Genomic DNA, 17,340 nt, shown 5'->3' with positions numbered 1-17,340 from the left:
GCAGGAGTAGGCCATTCGGCCCCTCGAGCCTGCACCGCCATTCAATATGATCATGGCTGATCATCCAACTCAGTATCCCGTACCTGCCTTCTCTCCATACCCTCTGATCCCCTTGGCCACAAGGGCCACATCTAACTCCCTCTTAAATATAGCCAATGAACTGGCCTCAACTACCCTCTGTGGCAGAGAGTTCCAGAGATTCACCATTCTCTGTGTGAAAAAGTTCTTCTCATCTCGGTTTTAAAGGATTTCCCCCTTATCCTTAAGCCGTGACCCCTTGTCCTGGACTTCCCCAACATCGGGAACAACTTTCCTGCGTCTAGCCTGTCCAACCCCTTAAGAATTTTGTAAGTTTCTATAAGATCCCCTCTCAATCTCCTAAATTCTAGAGAGTATAAACCAAGTCTATCCAGTCTTTCTTCATAAGACAGTCCTGACATCCCAGGAATCAGTCTGGTGAACCTTCTCTGCACTCCTTCTATGGATATAATGTCCTTCCTCAGATTTGGAGACCAAAACTTTTGCTCGAGATACTCCAGGTGTGGTCTCACCAAGACCCTGTACAACTTTAGAACCTCCTGCTCCTATACTCAAATCCTCTTGCTATGAAAGCCAACATACTATTCGCTTTCTTCACTGCCTGCTGCACCTGCATGCCTACTTTCAATGACTGGTGTACCATGACACCCAGGTCTCGCTGCATCTCCCCTTTTCCTAATCGGCCACCATTTAAATAATAGTCTGCTTTCCCGTTTTTGCATCACCATGATGATGCCAGATTCGGCAGTGACTACACCTATACTTGGAGTAGGGTGAACACGTGTGACATATTTTATTTACAGTGGTAAGGAAGTCCAGGACCGCATGGGGGTGCCGTCCCTCGCCTTCTGGGCACATGTGTGGTGGCTCTGGCAATCTTAGGCTTGTCCTGGCAGCTCAGTCCTTTGAACGAGAAAGTGTGGTGATATCAGGCTTCTTCCCGCAGTTCACTCATGCCCAGAGAGAGAGAGAGGCGCTGGTGGTCTCAGGTTTATTCTGGCAGTTCAGTCTTCGACACTCTGTGTAGGTGCAGTCCCTTTCGCTGTCACAACACAGAAAGATTTATTATTATCATGTGTACCGAGATACAGTGAATAGATTTGTTTTGCATGCTATCAAATCAGATAATGTGAAGGATAAATACAATCAAGCACAACCTAAGTACAGTTGGCAGAGCAAAGGGAAGATACAGACTGCAGAATCTCTTTCTCAGCATTGCAGCACACCAATTCCATTGACGAAGACCAATGCTGGTAATTGGATTGAGATGAATAGACAGAACCCTAGCTGTGGAAGATCGTTCAGAAGCTTGATAATGGAGGGGAAGAAGTTGTCCCTGAGTTTGGTGGTGTGTGCTCTCAAACTTCTCTAATATCTGCCTGGCAGGTGGAGGGAGAAGGATGAATGACCAGGGTGCGACAAGTATTTGATCATGTTGGCTGCTTTTCCAAGGCAGCGAAAAGTGTAGATGGCGTCATTGGTGGGGAGTCTGGTCTGTGTGATGGACTGGGTTACACCCACAACTCTATGATTTCTTGTGGTCTTGGGCAGAGCTGTTCCCAAACCAAGTTGTGATGCAACCTGACAGTATGCTTACTACAGTGCATCGGTAGAGGTCTATAAGGGTGATGTTGAATTTCTCAGTCCCTGAGGAAGTAGACTAGGAAGGTGTTGCCTTCTTGGCTCTCACTTCAATGTGCCAATATATATATACTAGACTGAGTGGGACCCGTTGGCTCCCAGCATCACACAGGAGGGCTGGTCCCCAACGCAATATTCCACCTCTCCACCAATTCCAATATTGGTGGCCAGTGGGGTGGGGGGGGGGGGGCTTTTTGGAGCGCTAGTTATGGTCTTGTGGGCTGAAGGGACTGGTTTCCAGAGGGCTAGTATGGACATTGTGGGCCGAATGGATTCTTGGGCTGGCGGCTCAGTCACTCAAGCCTGTTGTGCTGGCAGCTCACTCACTCACGTCTGGTGGGCTGGCAGTTGACTCGCGGCTATTCCTTGAAATTCCATTTCAAGCAGGGTGCAGGGCCCACCAAATTCAAGTGCAGTTTCATACCATTTCAAGCAGGGTGCAAGGCTACTAAAGGCAGCGAGTCGTGACCTCTCCCTCCTCCATCTTGCAGAGACTGAGCCACGCCCACACTTCTGGGTTTTATAGTCCCCCCCCCCCTCCCACCAGGGGGCGTGGCCTTCATGACATGATTGACAGGAGAGAGAATCTCAACGTTTTTTAAACACTAATAACTTTTTTATTTTTGTTCGATGGGAAAAATCCTCGGCAGCTGATGAGCGGAGGGGGACTCTGAGTAAGATAGCCAAAAATCACAGCCGTACGTGGTAGCGTTTTTTCTAAAATCAATATAAAGCGCATACAGGAAGTGGTCAAGATTAGACTTTGAATTATATAGGAGGCAAGGCAACTTTAATTAGGCAAGGCAACTTTAATTGGGCAACACAGCGTTAGCATTTCCAAACCAAAGGCAACACAGCTTTAGCATTTCCAAACCAAAGGCAACACAGCTTTAGCATTTCCAAACTATATTATCAAACCACATTAAGGGCACTGACAGGTCAGTAAAATCACTCGCAGTTTAGTTGACATGTGTTCAGTGTTATTCACAGCTCAAACTGAGAGTCATGACCCTCTCGCTTCCCCCATCTTGCAGAGACTGACTGAGGCACTCACCACTTCCGGGTTTTATAGTCCCTCCTGATGAGGCATGGCTTTCAGGAGAGAGAATCTCAACATTTATTAAACAATAATAACTTTTATTTTTCATCGATGGGAAAAATCCTCTTGTCCTGCGCAGCGGAGGGGGACTCTGAGTAAGATGGCCTAAATCACAGCCGTAAGTGGCAGCGTTTGTTTCTAAAATCAATATACAGAACAACAGGAAGTGGGCAAGATCAGACATTTAGTAATATAGATATGCATTGAGGAAGGGATTATGGTTTTAAGTTCCACGGAAGATCTAGCCCTAGCTCCACTACTGAAGTAGAGGAGAAATTAAAACAAAAAAAGATGATGTGAGTGCTCAGCAGGCCAGGCAACATCTGGGAAGAGAGAAAAAAAGTAATGTTTCAGATTGAAACCTTTCATCAGAACTGGGAAAATCAGTATCTCTAACTTTGCCCATGAGAAAACCAAATTTGAAATGTTAACCCTATTTCTCTATCTTCGGGCGTGTGCGGGCCGGACGTCGAAGGACGAGAAGCCGAAGTCAAGATGCATCACGCCGAAAACCAAGATACTGAATGGACACAACGGCGAAAGGATACGAAGCCGCACGGACATGACGCCAAACGGACAAGACGCCGAATGGACATGACGTCTCCGGTGACGGGATTGGTCCAACACCCTGTCAGTCATCAACAAAGGTCAGCGATTGGTCCAGGCCCCTGTGGCCATCATATCACTGGCCGGGGGGAGACGGGAGGGGGGGGGGGGAGATTGAGCTTGCGTTTTTGAAATGGATGCAGTGACTCCAAGCTGCTGTGATTGCCACAGAGGCAGTGATGTGATGGATGCGGGGGTCTGGACCAATCGCTGACTTTTGTCAATGACTGACAAGGTGACGGACCAATCCCGTCCCCGGAGACATACAAGATACAACAATTTAACTATTTTAAAATATAACAGAGTACCACAATTCTTGCAGAAAATATAGATTTTTTAAAAGTGTTTCATACATAGTTATCATTTTGGGTTCATGTCCATTCGATGTCATAAATTTTTGACTTCGTGTCCGTTCGGCTTTGTGACCTCTTGGCGTCGTGTCCGTTCGGCATCTCGGCTTTTCGACGTGATGTCCATTCGGCATCTTGGCTTCGACTTTCTGGCTTTGGCTTCTCATCCTTCGGTGTCCCGTCCGGGTACCATCTTCGGGTGCTGCCTGACATGATGGATATTAACAGCATTTTCTGTTTTCCAGATTTCCAGAATTGGTTTTAAGATTGCAGAAGTAAAGATGTCATATTATGTACGAGACATTAAAATGAGAGACTGTTTGTTCAGTTGGGGTCTATAGACAGCTTTTAAAGACCTAATTTGAGTTTGCCCGGTGCCATGATACTCTCTCAACAGACACAAGCAGGTGTTTGCTTGATATTTGTTTCATTTACAGCGTGAAATCACTAGACTCCATCACAGCAAATGTACATGGGCGTGTGGAACGTGGATATACGGAACCTGTTGTAAACCTTAGCATTTGTTTTTGTTAGGCAAGATCTTCAAAACATTTAGTTCAAGAACGTGGCCTCATTGTCACTGATCCAAAGGCCAAGGATATTGTGAGGGAGCAGAAGATCTACTGTGCTACAAAAGTGAGCGAGCGTCATTTCAAGAATGAAGTTCTGGGATACATCACACCCGTAAGTACCTGAGATGGGAAGAGTTTATATTGAATTGCTGCAGTGGTGCTCTTATTGCCCAGTGGAAGCCTCAATCTTCACCTCTCACTGTATATAGTTGCTTACACAGAAGGTGGACTCAAAATGCTGGAGTAACTCAGCGAGTCAAGCAGCATCTCCGGAGAGAAGGAATGGGTGACATATCGGGTCGAGACCCTTCTTCAGACTGATGTCAGGGGAAGGGGCGGGACAAAGATAGAATGTAGTCGGAGACAGTAAGACTAGTGGGAGAAGGGGGAGGGGATAGAGAGGGAAAGCAAGGGCTATCTGAAGTTCGAAAGTCAATGTTCATACCACTGGGGTGTAAACTACCCAAGCGATACATGAGGTGCTGTTCCTCCAATTTGCGCTGGGCCTCACTGACCATGGAGGAGGCCCAGGACAGAAAGGTCAGATTGGGAATGGGAGGGGCAGTTGAACTGTTGAGCCACTGGGAGATCAAGTAGGTTAAGACGGACTGAGAGGAGGTGTTCAGCAAAATGGTCGCAGAGCTTACACAAGCAGGGTACTTGGCAGCTGTGCATGAAAGTGAACATGTTCTGCACCTGAATCAAAGTCCAATGACAAGTTAAACATTTTGTTATGAACCATCAGATAGACACAAAAAGCTGGAGTAACTCAGCGGATCAGACAGCAGCTCTGGAGAAAAGGAATGATTGACGTTTCAGGTCGAGACACTTTTTCGGCCAGAGATGCTGTCTCATCCGTTGAGTTACTCCAGCTTTTTGTGTCTGTCTTTGGATTAAACAAGCATCTGCAGTTCCTTCCTACACATTATGAACCATCGGGTTGTCTCACACAAGCAAAAGAACTGAAGCTTGCTCAGTCTGCACTTTAATCCTTTTCAGCACCTCGATTTCTCTACTGGTGACAATTGCTTGAATTGGGCATCTTCCCAGAGTGCTAATTGTAATCAAGTGGTTTGTGAGGCATTGGGTCTTATACGTTTGTACTGCCACATCAAGCACGTGATAGCACAAAGTCACACCTTCAGTGACTTGGAATATGAGAAGTCATTGTGTTGTTTAAAAGCCAGTTGATTAAAATTCAGGACAGACATGTTCCAGTAAGGAGAGCGATAAGGATGGTAAGTTAAGGCAGCCTTGCAAGACGAATGAGGTAGTAAACTTGAAGAAAGGTAGTATATAAGGTTAAGACAATGAAGTTAGATGGGGCCTTGAGGAATGTATGGTAAGTTGGAAAAAGTTGTGGACAATTAGTGGGAAGGAACTACAGATGCTGGTTTAAACCAAAGATAGACACAAAAAGCTGGAGTAACTCAGTGGGTCAGACAGCATCTCTGGCGAAAAGGAATAGGTGACATTTCGGGTTGAGACTAGAGTCTGAAGAAGGGTCCTGACACGAAACGTCACCTTTTCTTTTTCAGTAGCTGGGGCAAGTAGGATTATAGAAAATCCCAAGGCTTTTTATGCATGCATAGAAAATGAGAGTACCAGGTAGGATTGCACAAAGATAAAGGAAGAATTTGTGCTTGGAGTCAGAGGAGGTATTCACAAAGGAGTAGGACATGGAGGGCAGTGAGATCAATACAAGTACATAAGCAGAATTTGAGATCAAGAAGGTGGTGAAGTTGGGTTTCTTGGTGGCCTAGTCCCCAGGACCTGATGGGATCTCTCAGGTTAAAAATCTTGCAACTTTAGCTCTGGGTGGGATTCCAAGGGACTGGAGTGTGTGCTATTGTTCCTTTAAGAATGGAAGTTGAATCCAGGGTATTATAGGCCAGTGAGCCTCGCGTCAAAGGCAGGGAAGCTATAGCAAGGGATTTTTGAGGATAAGATTTACCCCTGTTTGTAGTGGGATGGGCGGATTAGGGACATCCACCATGAATTTGTGCACAGCAGATCATGTCTTACTGACCTGATTGAGTTTTTCGAGAAGGTAACAAAGATGATTGATGAGGGTAGGGCAGTGGATGTTGTCTACATGGATTTTAAGAAGGCATTTGATAAAACCCCTACGATATACTGATCCAGAAGAACAAAATACACTGAATTCACTTGGTCATATGGATTCAGATCTGCCCTGCTTTTAAGAAGAAAGGATTGTGGTGGAAGGACATTATTTTGGCTGGCGGTCTGTGACCAGGAGTTCTGTGTGAATTTGTGCTGCAACCTCTGTTGTTTGTAATGTATATAAATGACTTGGATATATATGCAGCCGGGTTAATTAGAAAATTTGCAAACGACACCAAGATTGCTGGAGTTGTGGACAGTGTGGAAGGCTGTCAAAGTATACAGTGGAAGATAGACACAAAACACTGTAGTAACTCAGCGGGAAGACTGTTAGGTTCCTTGGACGGAGTCGAGGGATAGCGACAGTCTTTTCAGGTGAGGCACAGGTTCAATTGCACCTCCTTCAACCTCATCTACTGTATCCGCTGGTCCAGGTGTGGACTCCTATATATCGGCCAGACCAAGCGCAGGCTCGGCGATTGTTCGCTGAACACCTCCGCTCAGTTAGCCTAAACCTACCTGATCTCCCAATTGCTAAATTCTTTAACTCCTCCTCCCATTCCCACACTGACAATAGTAAGATATATGATTGATGGTGTGACTCTTAACAGTATTGATGTGCAGGGAGATCTTGGGGTTAAAGGCCATAGCTGCCTGAAAGTGGCAACACAAGTAGATAGAGTGGTAAAGAAGGCATATAAGAGTCAGGAAGTCATGATGCAGCTCTGTAAGATGCTGGTTGGGAAGCATGTGCAATATCGCATGCCGGGGAGCTGGATGTGGGGGAGAGGAGGGAGGGTGTGGGGGAGAGAAGGGAGGGTGTGGGGGAGGGGAGGGGGGGTGACGGAGAGGTGGGGTGATGGCGAAAAATCCTAGCGATATAGGTTACTGTTTTGCACAAATTAAAAAAAAACACAAACTGGAAGTGGTTAAGATGAGAGTTTTAGTAATAGTATAGATTGTAGTAAATGTTGGACAGTGTTTGAATAAGGTGGGAGAGAAGTGGGTTGCTGACTTGCAGTTTGGCCGTGGTCGTTCTTGGTCGTTCCCTGGCCTTCCCCTAATTTTCTTTTCTTCTTGCGTTTACAGTGGAATGGCCATGGTTATGAAATTACAAAGATTTTTGGTGCAAAATTCACCTTACTTTCTCCAGTTTGGCTTCAGATACAGAGGAAGGGAGCTCGGCTGTACCATGTGAAAGGCCACCACGACATAAAACAAGGTGATGTCTCTGCTCCAGAATGTACAATGTTTCTGATATCTTTCACTGGACTTTAGACCAGTCCTTTTATTTCAGACTTTACAAGTGTAATTCAATTATCGTGGCTGCTATATGAACCTGTGTGTGAAATGCAAGGTACTGCACCTTTTCTTCAATTCAAGTTCATTTCACGTATTTGGACCTGTGAGAAGTGGCCATTGCTAAACTTCAGTGCCATGAGGGTGTTTTTGTCTGAATATCCCATTTGATTTCAACAATGGGGGCTGGAGGTTTATGCTGAGATCTGAACTTTCAGTCTCGTTAATCATCTTTCCACCAAGTGCCTGGAACTTCAATATGGCATTCTGCCCCTACTCTGACCACACTCTGGCTTCCCACACTGTTTTTGTGGCAAGGGAGTAAAGGACCACCAGAGCCTAGGCCCCTTGTCAGTGTACCGAGACCTTGCTGTGTTGCCCATGGCTGCTGTAATACAGCTCTCTTGTGTTGACAACAACTATGCACAGACACCTGCTGCTCACCAGCATGCTCCTTGGGACCTAGAATGTCACTATCCCCATGGATAGCCCCATCCTGAATGTTGGTCACTACCATAGCTTAGAAACGTGACTTCTTCACAACTGAGAAGAACCAGCGTGCTTTTGAAAGGAAAATCATGTTGGCCGAATGTACTGATGGTCTTTGAGGATGTGACTAATAGGATAAGGGGAATTTTGTATTTGTTTAGAAGGTATCCGTTTAAGGTTCCATGCATGTACTTGGTCAAGCAGGTGATTGGGGTGATACAGATCCGCCACTGATTTTCCAGCATACTTGGTTCTAGAGCCTTTCTGCATTATCCCATTTGCCGGACCAATGGAGGTCATGGCCTCCAAGAGGACACCGACAGTATCGGAACGGTCCACCTAGGTACCTGAGGAGCCGAGATATCTACCTGCAAAGTCAACCCCAGGGGTCGGCTATGAGAGTGGTTCTGCCGGCTCTGGCTGGCCCATAGTTCCAGAGCCCTGGCTGCAGGTAGTAAAGTCCAACCACGGATCAGCACATAAGTCCTGATGAGGTTGAGATTGGCCACCTCACCCGGCTTAAGCTACAACTCCGGGGGGAGGGGGCTTCTGGGGGGATTTCAAGGTTGCTCTCATAATTTTGTCCCCATTAAATGAGGTGCTGGCCCACGAGTTGTCAGAAAATCAGTGGTGGACTGTATATGGACATGGGTTGAAAATTGCTTATCAGATAAAATGTGGCTTAGCAGCTGGGGTGCGAACAGGGGTTGGAGCCAGGGATTCTGCTTCCCACAGTCCTCGTCAAGGGCATCGTTTTGCATTTGCTGACAAGACAGAACTAGGTGAGATTCATAGGCACCGAGCAGGAGGTAAAGAGGTTTCACGAGGATGTGAGCAAGTTATGTGAGCGGTGGAAAGTTTGAAAACATTGACCATCGTCCACTTTGGCACACAAAGCAGAAGAGTGGAGTATTTGCTAAATGTTGAGAGATTGAGTGGTGTTGATGGAAACATCATAGATTAGGTGCAGGAGTAGGCCATTCGGCCCTTTGAGCCGGCACCGCCATTCAATATGATCATGGCTGAGCATCCAACGCAGTATCCCGGACCTGCCTTCTCGCCATACCCCCGATCCCCTTAGCCACAAGGGCCACATCTAACTCCCTCTTAAATATAGCCAATGAACTGGCCTCAACTACCCTCTGTGGCAGAGAGTTCCAGAGATTCACCACTCTCTGTGTGAAAAAAGTTCTTCTCATCTAGGTTTTAAAGGATTTCCCCTTTATCTTTAAGCTGTGACCCCTTGTCCTGGACTTCCCCAACATCGGGAGCAATCTTCCTGCATCTAGCCTGTCCAACCCCTTAAGAATTTTGTAAGTTTCCATAAGATCCCCTCTCAATCTCCTAAATTCTAGAGAGTATAAACCAAGTCTATCCAGTCTTTCTTCATAAGACAGTCCTGACATCCCAGGAATCAGTCTGGTGGACTGTCTCTGCACTCCCTCTATGGCAATAATGTCCTTCCTCAGATTTGGAGACCAAAACTGTACGCAATACTCCAGGTGTGGTCACCAAGACCCTGTACAACTCGAGTAGAACCTGCCTGCTCCTATCCTCAAATCCTTTTGCAATGAAAGCTAACATACCATTCGCTTTTCTGTACTGCCTGCTCCACCTGCATGCCTACCTTCAATGACTGGGACCATGACCCAGGTCTGGCCAGCTCCCCCTTTCCCAATCGGAACAATAGTCTGCTTTCCTGTCGGACTGATGGTCGAGAGGTCTGGATGAGCTTGCACATTGAAGGTCAACAGTGCAGGTACAGCAAGCGATTTGAGAGGGCAGACAGTGTTAGCATTTACGAGAGGATTTGAACTGTGGATTGGAAGCACTTGAATTGTAGATTCGATTGGAACTGTATTTGTTAGAGGTCAGAAGAATGAGAGATGATGTCGCCAAAATGTACAATATTCACAAGTACCTTCACAGGCTTGATTCAGAGGGGATGTATCCCCTTTGCTGACTAGTCTAGGACTGAAGGCACAGTCATACTTGGCTATTTAGGACTGAGATGGCATTGACGTTGCTGTCTTGAGTGGGATAGAAGGTGGCCAGCTGAAAGAACAAGGCATTGAGTCATACTCCACCTTCAGCAGAGCTAAACCAGCGGAGCAGAGTAATCTTTGAGGTGCCATCAAGAATGAGCTGCCTTGTCTTGTGATTTCCCCGGTCAGCTGAGTTAATGTCTTGTTATCTGGATCGCCTACACTGGCACAGTACTGATTGGCCTGTACACCCTAAGCCTAGAAGTTATACATGTGGCCAATGAAGGTTTCTTCCTTGACCTTGACTTCAGTGCCAGAGTTAGTAAATATATAGTGCATTGGAGACGTTCGATAGGCAAGAAGGGAGTGAGGAGAGCTGACCCCAACCGGAATTGGAAGCATAACCAATATCCTGTTTTGTCAGAGAGGCCTTGTAGCAATTCCTGCACTGGCCTCTTGGATTAGATCATCACCTGAATGGGAGACTGCAGTATGTCCACATGACCCACACCATGACAGGTACTGGTGACAGTTGCACTGACAACCACTTTATCCATTGTTGCCTCTATCAACCTGGTCCCAAAACTAGGGCAGCTATAGAAACATTGCTACAAGAAATTCAACATTGCTCCCACAAAATCATCTCACAGAGAGTTGTGAGTGTGGAATTCTCTGCCCCAGAGGGTGGTGGAGGCCAGTTCTCTGGATACTTTCAAGAGAGGGCTAGAAAGGGCTCTTAAAGATAGCAGGAATGGAGTACTAATTGGGGATGATCAGCCATGCTCGCATTGATAGTGGTGCTGGCTCGAAGGGCCGAATGGCCTACTCCTGCATCTATTGTCTATAGTCTTCAAAAACAACTGCTTGCAGCAACAAATGCAAGCCACAGAGCATCCACAGTGTTTGGAGTGTCTTGAAGTCCACATAATTGGCAACAGTGATGAGAATAAATGTAACGCTAAATGGGGAAACATTTCAATGTGCCACCGCAACTCAAAAATCAGTGTTATTCCAATTTAATCCAAAGAATTTGGCATGTGTGCACATGAGGAGACCCATAACGTCATTGTCAGCGCACTCACTAATGTATATGACAGATTGAGTCTGGAAAGCAAAGACTATTTACCTACTTATCTCTGATGTACAACTCCGCTCTCGTATATAAAGGCCCATCATGACATTCAGGGGGAAAAGTGGGTCACTTCCCATACCTCGAACTGTGTCTCCAGGAAGACTGATGAAATTTGTAATAAATAAAGTAAACTAAACAGGTGGGGTAGGGGTCGGTAGGATCTGTTGAAAGGATATTTGGGAAATTATGAAAGAGGGGCAAAACAAAGAGTGTAATCTAGCAAAATGGGCAGTGATAACCATGAGTTTTGACAGGGCACTGTGTACAAAAGTAAAAGCTCCCTGCGGGTCAGAGCAGGGAGGAATGGTACCAGGACAGAACTGAAGTCTCCACATGAATGCATTCCACATTTGGAACAAGGTAAGTAAGTGTCACAATTAGAATTGGATGGGCACGGTATAGTAGTCCACACTAGGCGCCTTGTGAATTGAGAAGGGCTGGGACGAGAATTTGGCCGGTGCAGAGACTGAACGTGGAAGGGAAACATCATCATCCTTGTGTCTGCCAGCAGTTCATCGGGTTACTGTGTAAAATCCGAGTCATGCCCACTATTCATCCTGGTTTGGAACGTTGCATTTTTTTTAATCTACGCTATCGCTGCAGCTGTGATGCTATATTCTGCAGGCACAAGAAACTGTGATGCTGGAATCTTGAGTGAAACGCAAAGTGCTGGAGTTTTCCGAGGGTCTGGCAGTGTCTGGGAATGGAATGGTAGGCGATGTTTCGGATTGGGACACTTCAGACTCTGTGCACTTCATTTCCTTTCTCCTTTTGCACTGTCTGTTTTGTGTGTATGTGATTTGATAGCGCACAAAACCAATGCTGCCTCGGTATGCGGCAATGATAGTTTGCCTTTAGTTGTGTTGCATTTAAGCCACTAGATGGGAGTGCAGCATTACAGTTTTAAAATTCCTTTAGGATTAGCACAGTTTACTGCTAGTGTGAAATACCTCTTCCACATGGGCATTGTGAATAAGATGATTGGAAACAAAATGTAAGCATAAAAATGGACGATTTTTGTCTTTACTGGATTTCTGAGCATTAACTTTTCACCAGTCAAAGCACAAGTGTCAGTGTTTGTGTCATCGCTACAGCGACACTCTGCTCATCCGACACGCTCAGGACTTTGATGCCGGATGAACAAACTTTCCACACCACCAAATGTTATTGTAGTAATACACCTTCACCCTTTGTATATGCATTTTATTTTAAGATGTTGCACAATCAAATCATAATTTTTTCTGTGAACCCACTAATTTCCCAGGAAGTGTGGGATACGGAGCCAGGTGAAATTCAAGGGAGTACCATGAATAGAAGCGTGTGCATTTAAACGGGGAGGAAGGGAATCGGAGGCCAGTATGTGGAGAGGCGTGTAGCACGTAATGCCTGTGAGCCAGATGCCAAGCCATTGGGATATCCAAATAGTAGGATAGTGGTCTGTCAGAGTTTTACTGTATGTGTGTGTGTGTAGGAAAGAACTGCAGATGGTGGTTTAAATCGAAGGTAGACACAAAAAGCTGGAGTCACTCAGCGGGACAGGCAGCATCTCTGGAGAGAAGGAATGGGTGACATCTCAGGATGTGACCCTTCTTCAAACTTTTACTGTATGTGGACTAGCTGTGGAAGAGAAGTGTAAAGCTACAATTAACCCTGGTGGCCAGGTTTTGGGATCCTATGCATTTTCTGCGGCGTCACTAGAAATGATATGACAGAAAAAGATACATCGGGATTCTCCCTGATGTTATAAACATGAACCAGTTTTAAATAATGTGTGTGGTTCCTTGCATTATCATTTCTTGATGAATGCTTCGCCTTCCTATTTCATGACACGTCTCCTTCATCCAAACCATATAACCAAACCTGCAAATGGAAGTACTTCAATCCAGAGCAGAACCTCCTCCCTGGGGAGTGAGTGATTCCACCAAAGCAACCACACCACTGTTTGCCCCATTTGTTGGTACATCCCCCTCCTCTTTGCATGTCGACTCATCCATTATTTTTCTTCAAAATTCAAACTGAAATGAAATAAATCATTCCTCTGCTGAATATGTTTATTAATTTTCTCCCTGTCGGAAGAGTTTTGTTTGCAAGAGACCATTTGGTTGTATCCTGCACAGAACTAACTCTGAAGGTACACAAAAATGCTGGAGAAACTCAGCGGGTGCAGCAGCATCTATGGAGCGGAGGAAATAGGCAACGTTTCGGGCCGAAACCCTTTGGTTTCGGCCCGAAACCTTGCCTATTTCCTTCACTCCATAGATGCTGCTGCGCCCGCTGAGTTTCTCCAGCATTTTTGTGTACCTTCGATTTTCCAGCATCTGCAGTTCCGTCTTAAACACAGAACTAACTCTGCTTTTGTTATCCATTAATAGGGTGGATGAAGAAGGTGAGGGAGCAGTGCAAAACAGTCAAGATTGGTGAGTGGTAATTATTTGTCAGTTTTGATGTTGCTGCACTTGAAGTGACACTGTGATCACTTCCAGTCTCCATTGTTGTTCTACTCAGTTGGTAATACAGGGTGTAATGCTCAGCTCCTTATATTGTTGATGGGCACAAAATGCTGGAGTAACTCAGCGGGATAGGCAGCATCTTCGGAGAGAAATGCGTGACCTTTCCTCAGACTTCCTTCCTCCTCCTTATACTGTTGGCCTGAGGTGTGTTGATGGCTGGCCAGTTTGTTGATAACTGGTAGAGATCTGGCTGGCTCCAGCAATTACCAGAATGTACTTTCCTTCCCATTGTAGTTATAGACTCACACAGCACAGAAACAGACCCTTCGGCCCAACTTGTCCATGTTGACAAAGATGTCAATCTAAGCTTGTCCCGTTTGCCAGGACTTTACCATATCTCTCTAATCCTTTCCTATCCATCTTTTAACCATTATAACTGTGCACACCTCAACCACTTCCTAGGGCAGCTTGTTCCATGTACTCATCACCCCTCAGCCTCCTTCCCTCCAGGAAAAGATGTCCCAGCCCATCCAGTATCTCCTTATAACTCAAACCCTCCAGCCGGGCAACATCCTTGTGTATTATTTCAGCATCCTTTTCTGTTTAATCACATCGTTCCTCTAGCAATACAACAAGAACTGTACATGACACTCTAAATGTGGTCTAACCAATGCCTCAGTACATGTAACATATTGGCATTAGGGTACACCATGTGATGTATCTCCTGCTGCAGCCCGAGTCTCACCGCTGACACCAGGGGCATTCCGTTAAGTAATTAGCTACCTTCCAGATCACCCTCAAACACAGCCTTTTGCAGATGACTGTGCCTCGTGGAGCAGTCAAGGCAGCATGGCCTCTTGCATTAGAAGCCATGCTGCTGCAAGAGTTTGGTTAGAGGTCCTGTGGGAGGGAATTTTGAGAAGGTGGTGATTCCTTGGCCTAGAAATCTAATAGTATAAATGCAAAAATAATTGCTAACATTGAAATAGAACAATGTTATTCGTATTTCTTGGTGTCTGAGTAGCTGAGAAGTAAAGCAAGAATTTCATTGTCCTATCTGGGACACAGGACAATAAACTCTCTTGAATCTTGAAACTTGGCTTGAAATTCGGCTCCTTGATTTTGTGCCAGGAGTTTTGTTTGCCTCGGTGACTTTCTTGGAGTATTAAACTCTTCCAAATGATCGCATCAACAGTGCAGTGCCCTAAGCTGAGAGATTTTCAATGAAAATCAAAAATCTAAAAACGTAACTAACTTCTTTTATCCTGAAACTATTTTATTTCCAGGATCAACATTGTGAGCTCCAGCTTTCTTGCACCACTCATTCATTGTCGCATCACAAATATGGTCTTGAAGCAGTGAGGAGTGCGGTGGACCCTGCTTTGTAGTTGCTGCAGAGATCACACATGCTGAGCTAACTGTCCACAGCTGTGAGAAGTTGCAGTACATCGCTAGAGTACACCTGACAGAGCGGCTCTGTGAGCCTCTCTGCTGTACATCAGTCATTTTATGCAACTTTCACACAATACTGTTTTAACAAGTGAAAATGAAATGTCTAGACCACGACTCAAAATGGTCTGATATCATTAGATTAGATTAGATTTGTTTATTGTCATTCAGACCTTTCGGTCTGAACAAAATTTTGTTTTCCCTGCAGTCATACATATAATAAAAAATGACAAAAACACACAAATTTAACATCCACCACAGTGAGTTCACCAAACACCTCCTCACTGTGGTGGAAGGCAAAATCTTAAAGTCTCTGTCTCTTCCCTCTTTGTCTTCTTTGGTTGATGTAATGTCCTACTTGGATTAATGTAGACCATCTAGTTGTTATTGGGGTCATATGAGCTGTTGAATGTGTAGTCCCTGAATTTGTTGCCTTAATGGGTGTTATGTCCCTGTTGTCTCAGCAGATCTAACATGTGCTTATCTGATGTGTTGTTCCTAGGAACCTCTTTTGGTTAGGATTTGGACTAATGTATTTCTGTTGCAAAGTATCATGTGCACCCTCTCTCATCCTTCCAGTTTCCCACATCACTTCTCACCAAGTTGACCAGGACTAATGTAATCTGCTGTTTAATGTTGGAGCATGGGAAGATTCAAGCTTTGTGTAAATGCTTCAAATGGCTACTCCTAAAAATGAATCTCTCCATTTGTTAAAGTCCTTGTGCAGTCCTATCTGCTCATTCGATGCTTTCTCTCTGCAAAGTGTAGTTTGTTCTCTTTTTCAGCCCACTTCACCAAGATGAGTGTGGGAATCTGACCCACTATTAAGAGAACGGATAAGCTGAACCGGAGCGATCTTGTACAAATATCCCTTGTGCCCAATTCCTTAAAATCAGTGTGAGCCAAGAGAGAGGATTTGTGCCAATGATTGAATGGATTTGATCTGTGATGAAAGGAATGCTTCTTGAGTCTCCCATGCTCTCCCACCTCATCCCCTGGACCACTCCTGTGTACTGTTTTACTACAGTACTAACTTTGCATTGATTTTTTTTTAACCATTTTCCCTCAGTTCCACGAGTGCTGTTTGATGGCTGGACCTACCATGACTATGAAAAGGTTTTCAGCAGCGAAGATGAGATAGAGGATTTAGCGGATGCATTGGTGCAGACGGCAGAGGTCAGTCATGATACTTCACATCACACGAGATTGATCCCTGGGATGGCGGGACTGTCATATGAGGAAGGATTGAAAAGACTAGGCTTGTATTCACTGGAGTTTAGAAGGATGAGGGGAGATCTTATAGAAACATATAAAATTATAAAAGGACTGGACAAGGTAGATGCAGGAAAAATGTTCCCAATGTTGGGTGAGTCCAGAACCAGGGGCCATAGTCTTAGAATAATGGGGATGTGGTGGCTCCCAAGGGTCGCACCATCATACTGTTGAACCCCTTGGCCCGGGAGTGGTTCAGTCCGGAGGCGGTCCTCAACCAGAGGGTTTAAAGGCAGGGGCAAAGATCGTAGAGGGACAAGATAGACCACTCCTCGAAAAACGCGTAGTATGACGTGTGTGACCGTCGACGCCATATTGTTAAGCATTTATTGGGCTGTAATGGCGTCCTCAGCTAAATCTTCATCTCACTGCTCCGCTATCAAGTATTCTAATCGTAAATCTAAACGACCCAACCTGTCATTCTTTAGGTTCCCCAATAAAAAAGAAAGGTGAGAAAATATTTTTATTATTTTCAGTCGATATTCTGTCGTGAAAATGGTATTTTCTGTTCTCCCATCAACGGCCATTGGGAAACATTAGTCGGTACATTAGAAAGTTCTTAGACTTATTTTTAATAGTTCTTTACTCACCACAATAATAAAGACAATTTTAACACTTCTGTACGTTTTTGGTTTTGTTTTGTAAGGGATTAGTCTGCACAATATGGCCCGCGGACACATCAGGTCCAGTGACCAGGAGATTTTTCGAGTCCGATAATGGGCGGCTGTTACCCATTATATTCCTCGAACATAGGGACATAGCAAACAACACTCACATACATACAAGACATCACAAGCCCGCCGTGAAGAAGGGTGCAATCAAATATTATATAA

General features: G+C 45.1%; 1 protein-coding gene across 1 annotated transcript in view; it reads left to right on the top strand.

Annotated features, from left to right (window-relative positions):
* Positions 1–17,340, top strand: part of chid1 (chitinase domain containing 1) — a 90,569-nt gene that overhangs the window by 7,323 nt on the left and 65,906 nt on the right. The window contains exons 4-7 of the mRNA XM_055649981.1: positions 4,270–4,419; positions 7,521–7,653; positions 13,709–13,753; positions 16,305–16,411. Of these exons, the coding sequence (XP_055505956.1) occupies positions 4,270–4,419; positions 7,521–7,653; positions 13,709–13,753; positions 16,305–16,411 (435 nt within the window). The remainder of the gene's footprint in view (positions 1–4,269; positions 4,420–7,520; positions 7,654–13,708; positions 13,754–16,304; positions 16,412–17,340) is intronic.

The sequence above is a fragment of the Leucoraja erinacea genome, chromosome 18 (assembly GCF_028641065.1).
Source record: "Leucoraja erinacea ecotype New England chromosome 18, Leri_hhj_1, whole genome shotgun sequence".
Lineage (NCBI taxonomy): Eukaryota > Metazoa > Chordata > Chondrichthyes > Rajiformes > Rajidae > Leucoraja > Leucoraja erinaceus.
The sequence above is the reverse complement of the archived record's forward strand: the minus strand, read 5'-3'. Positions and strand labels throughout refer to the sequence as shown.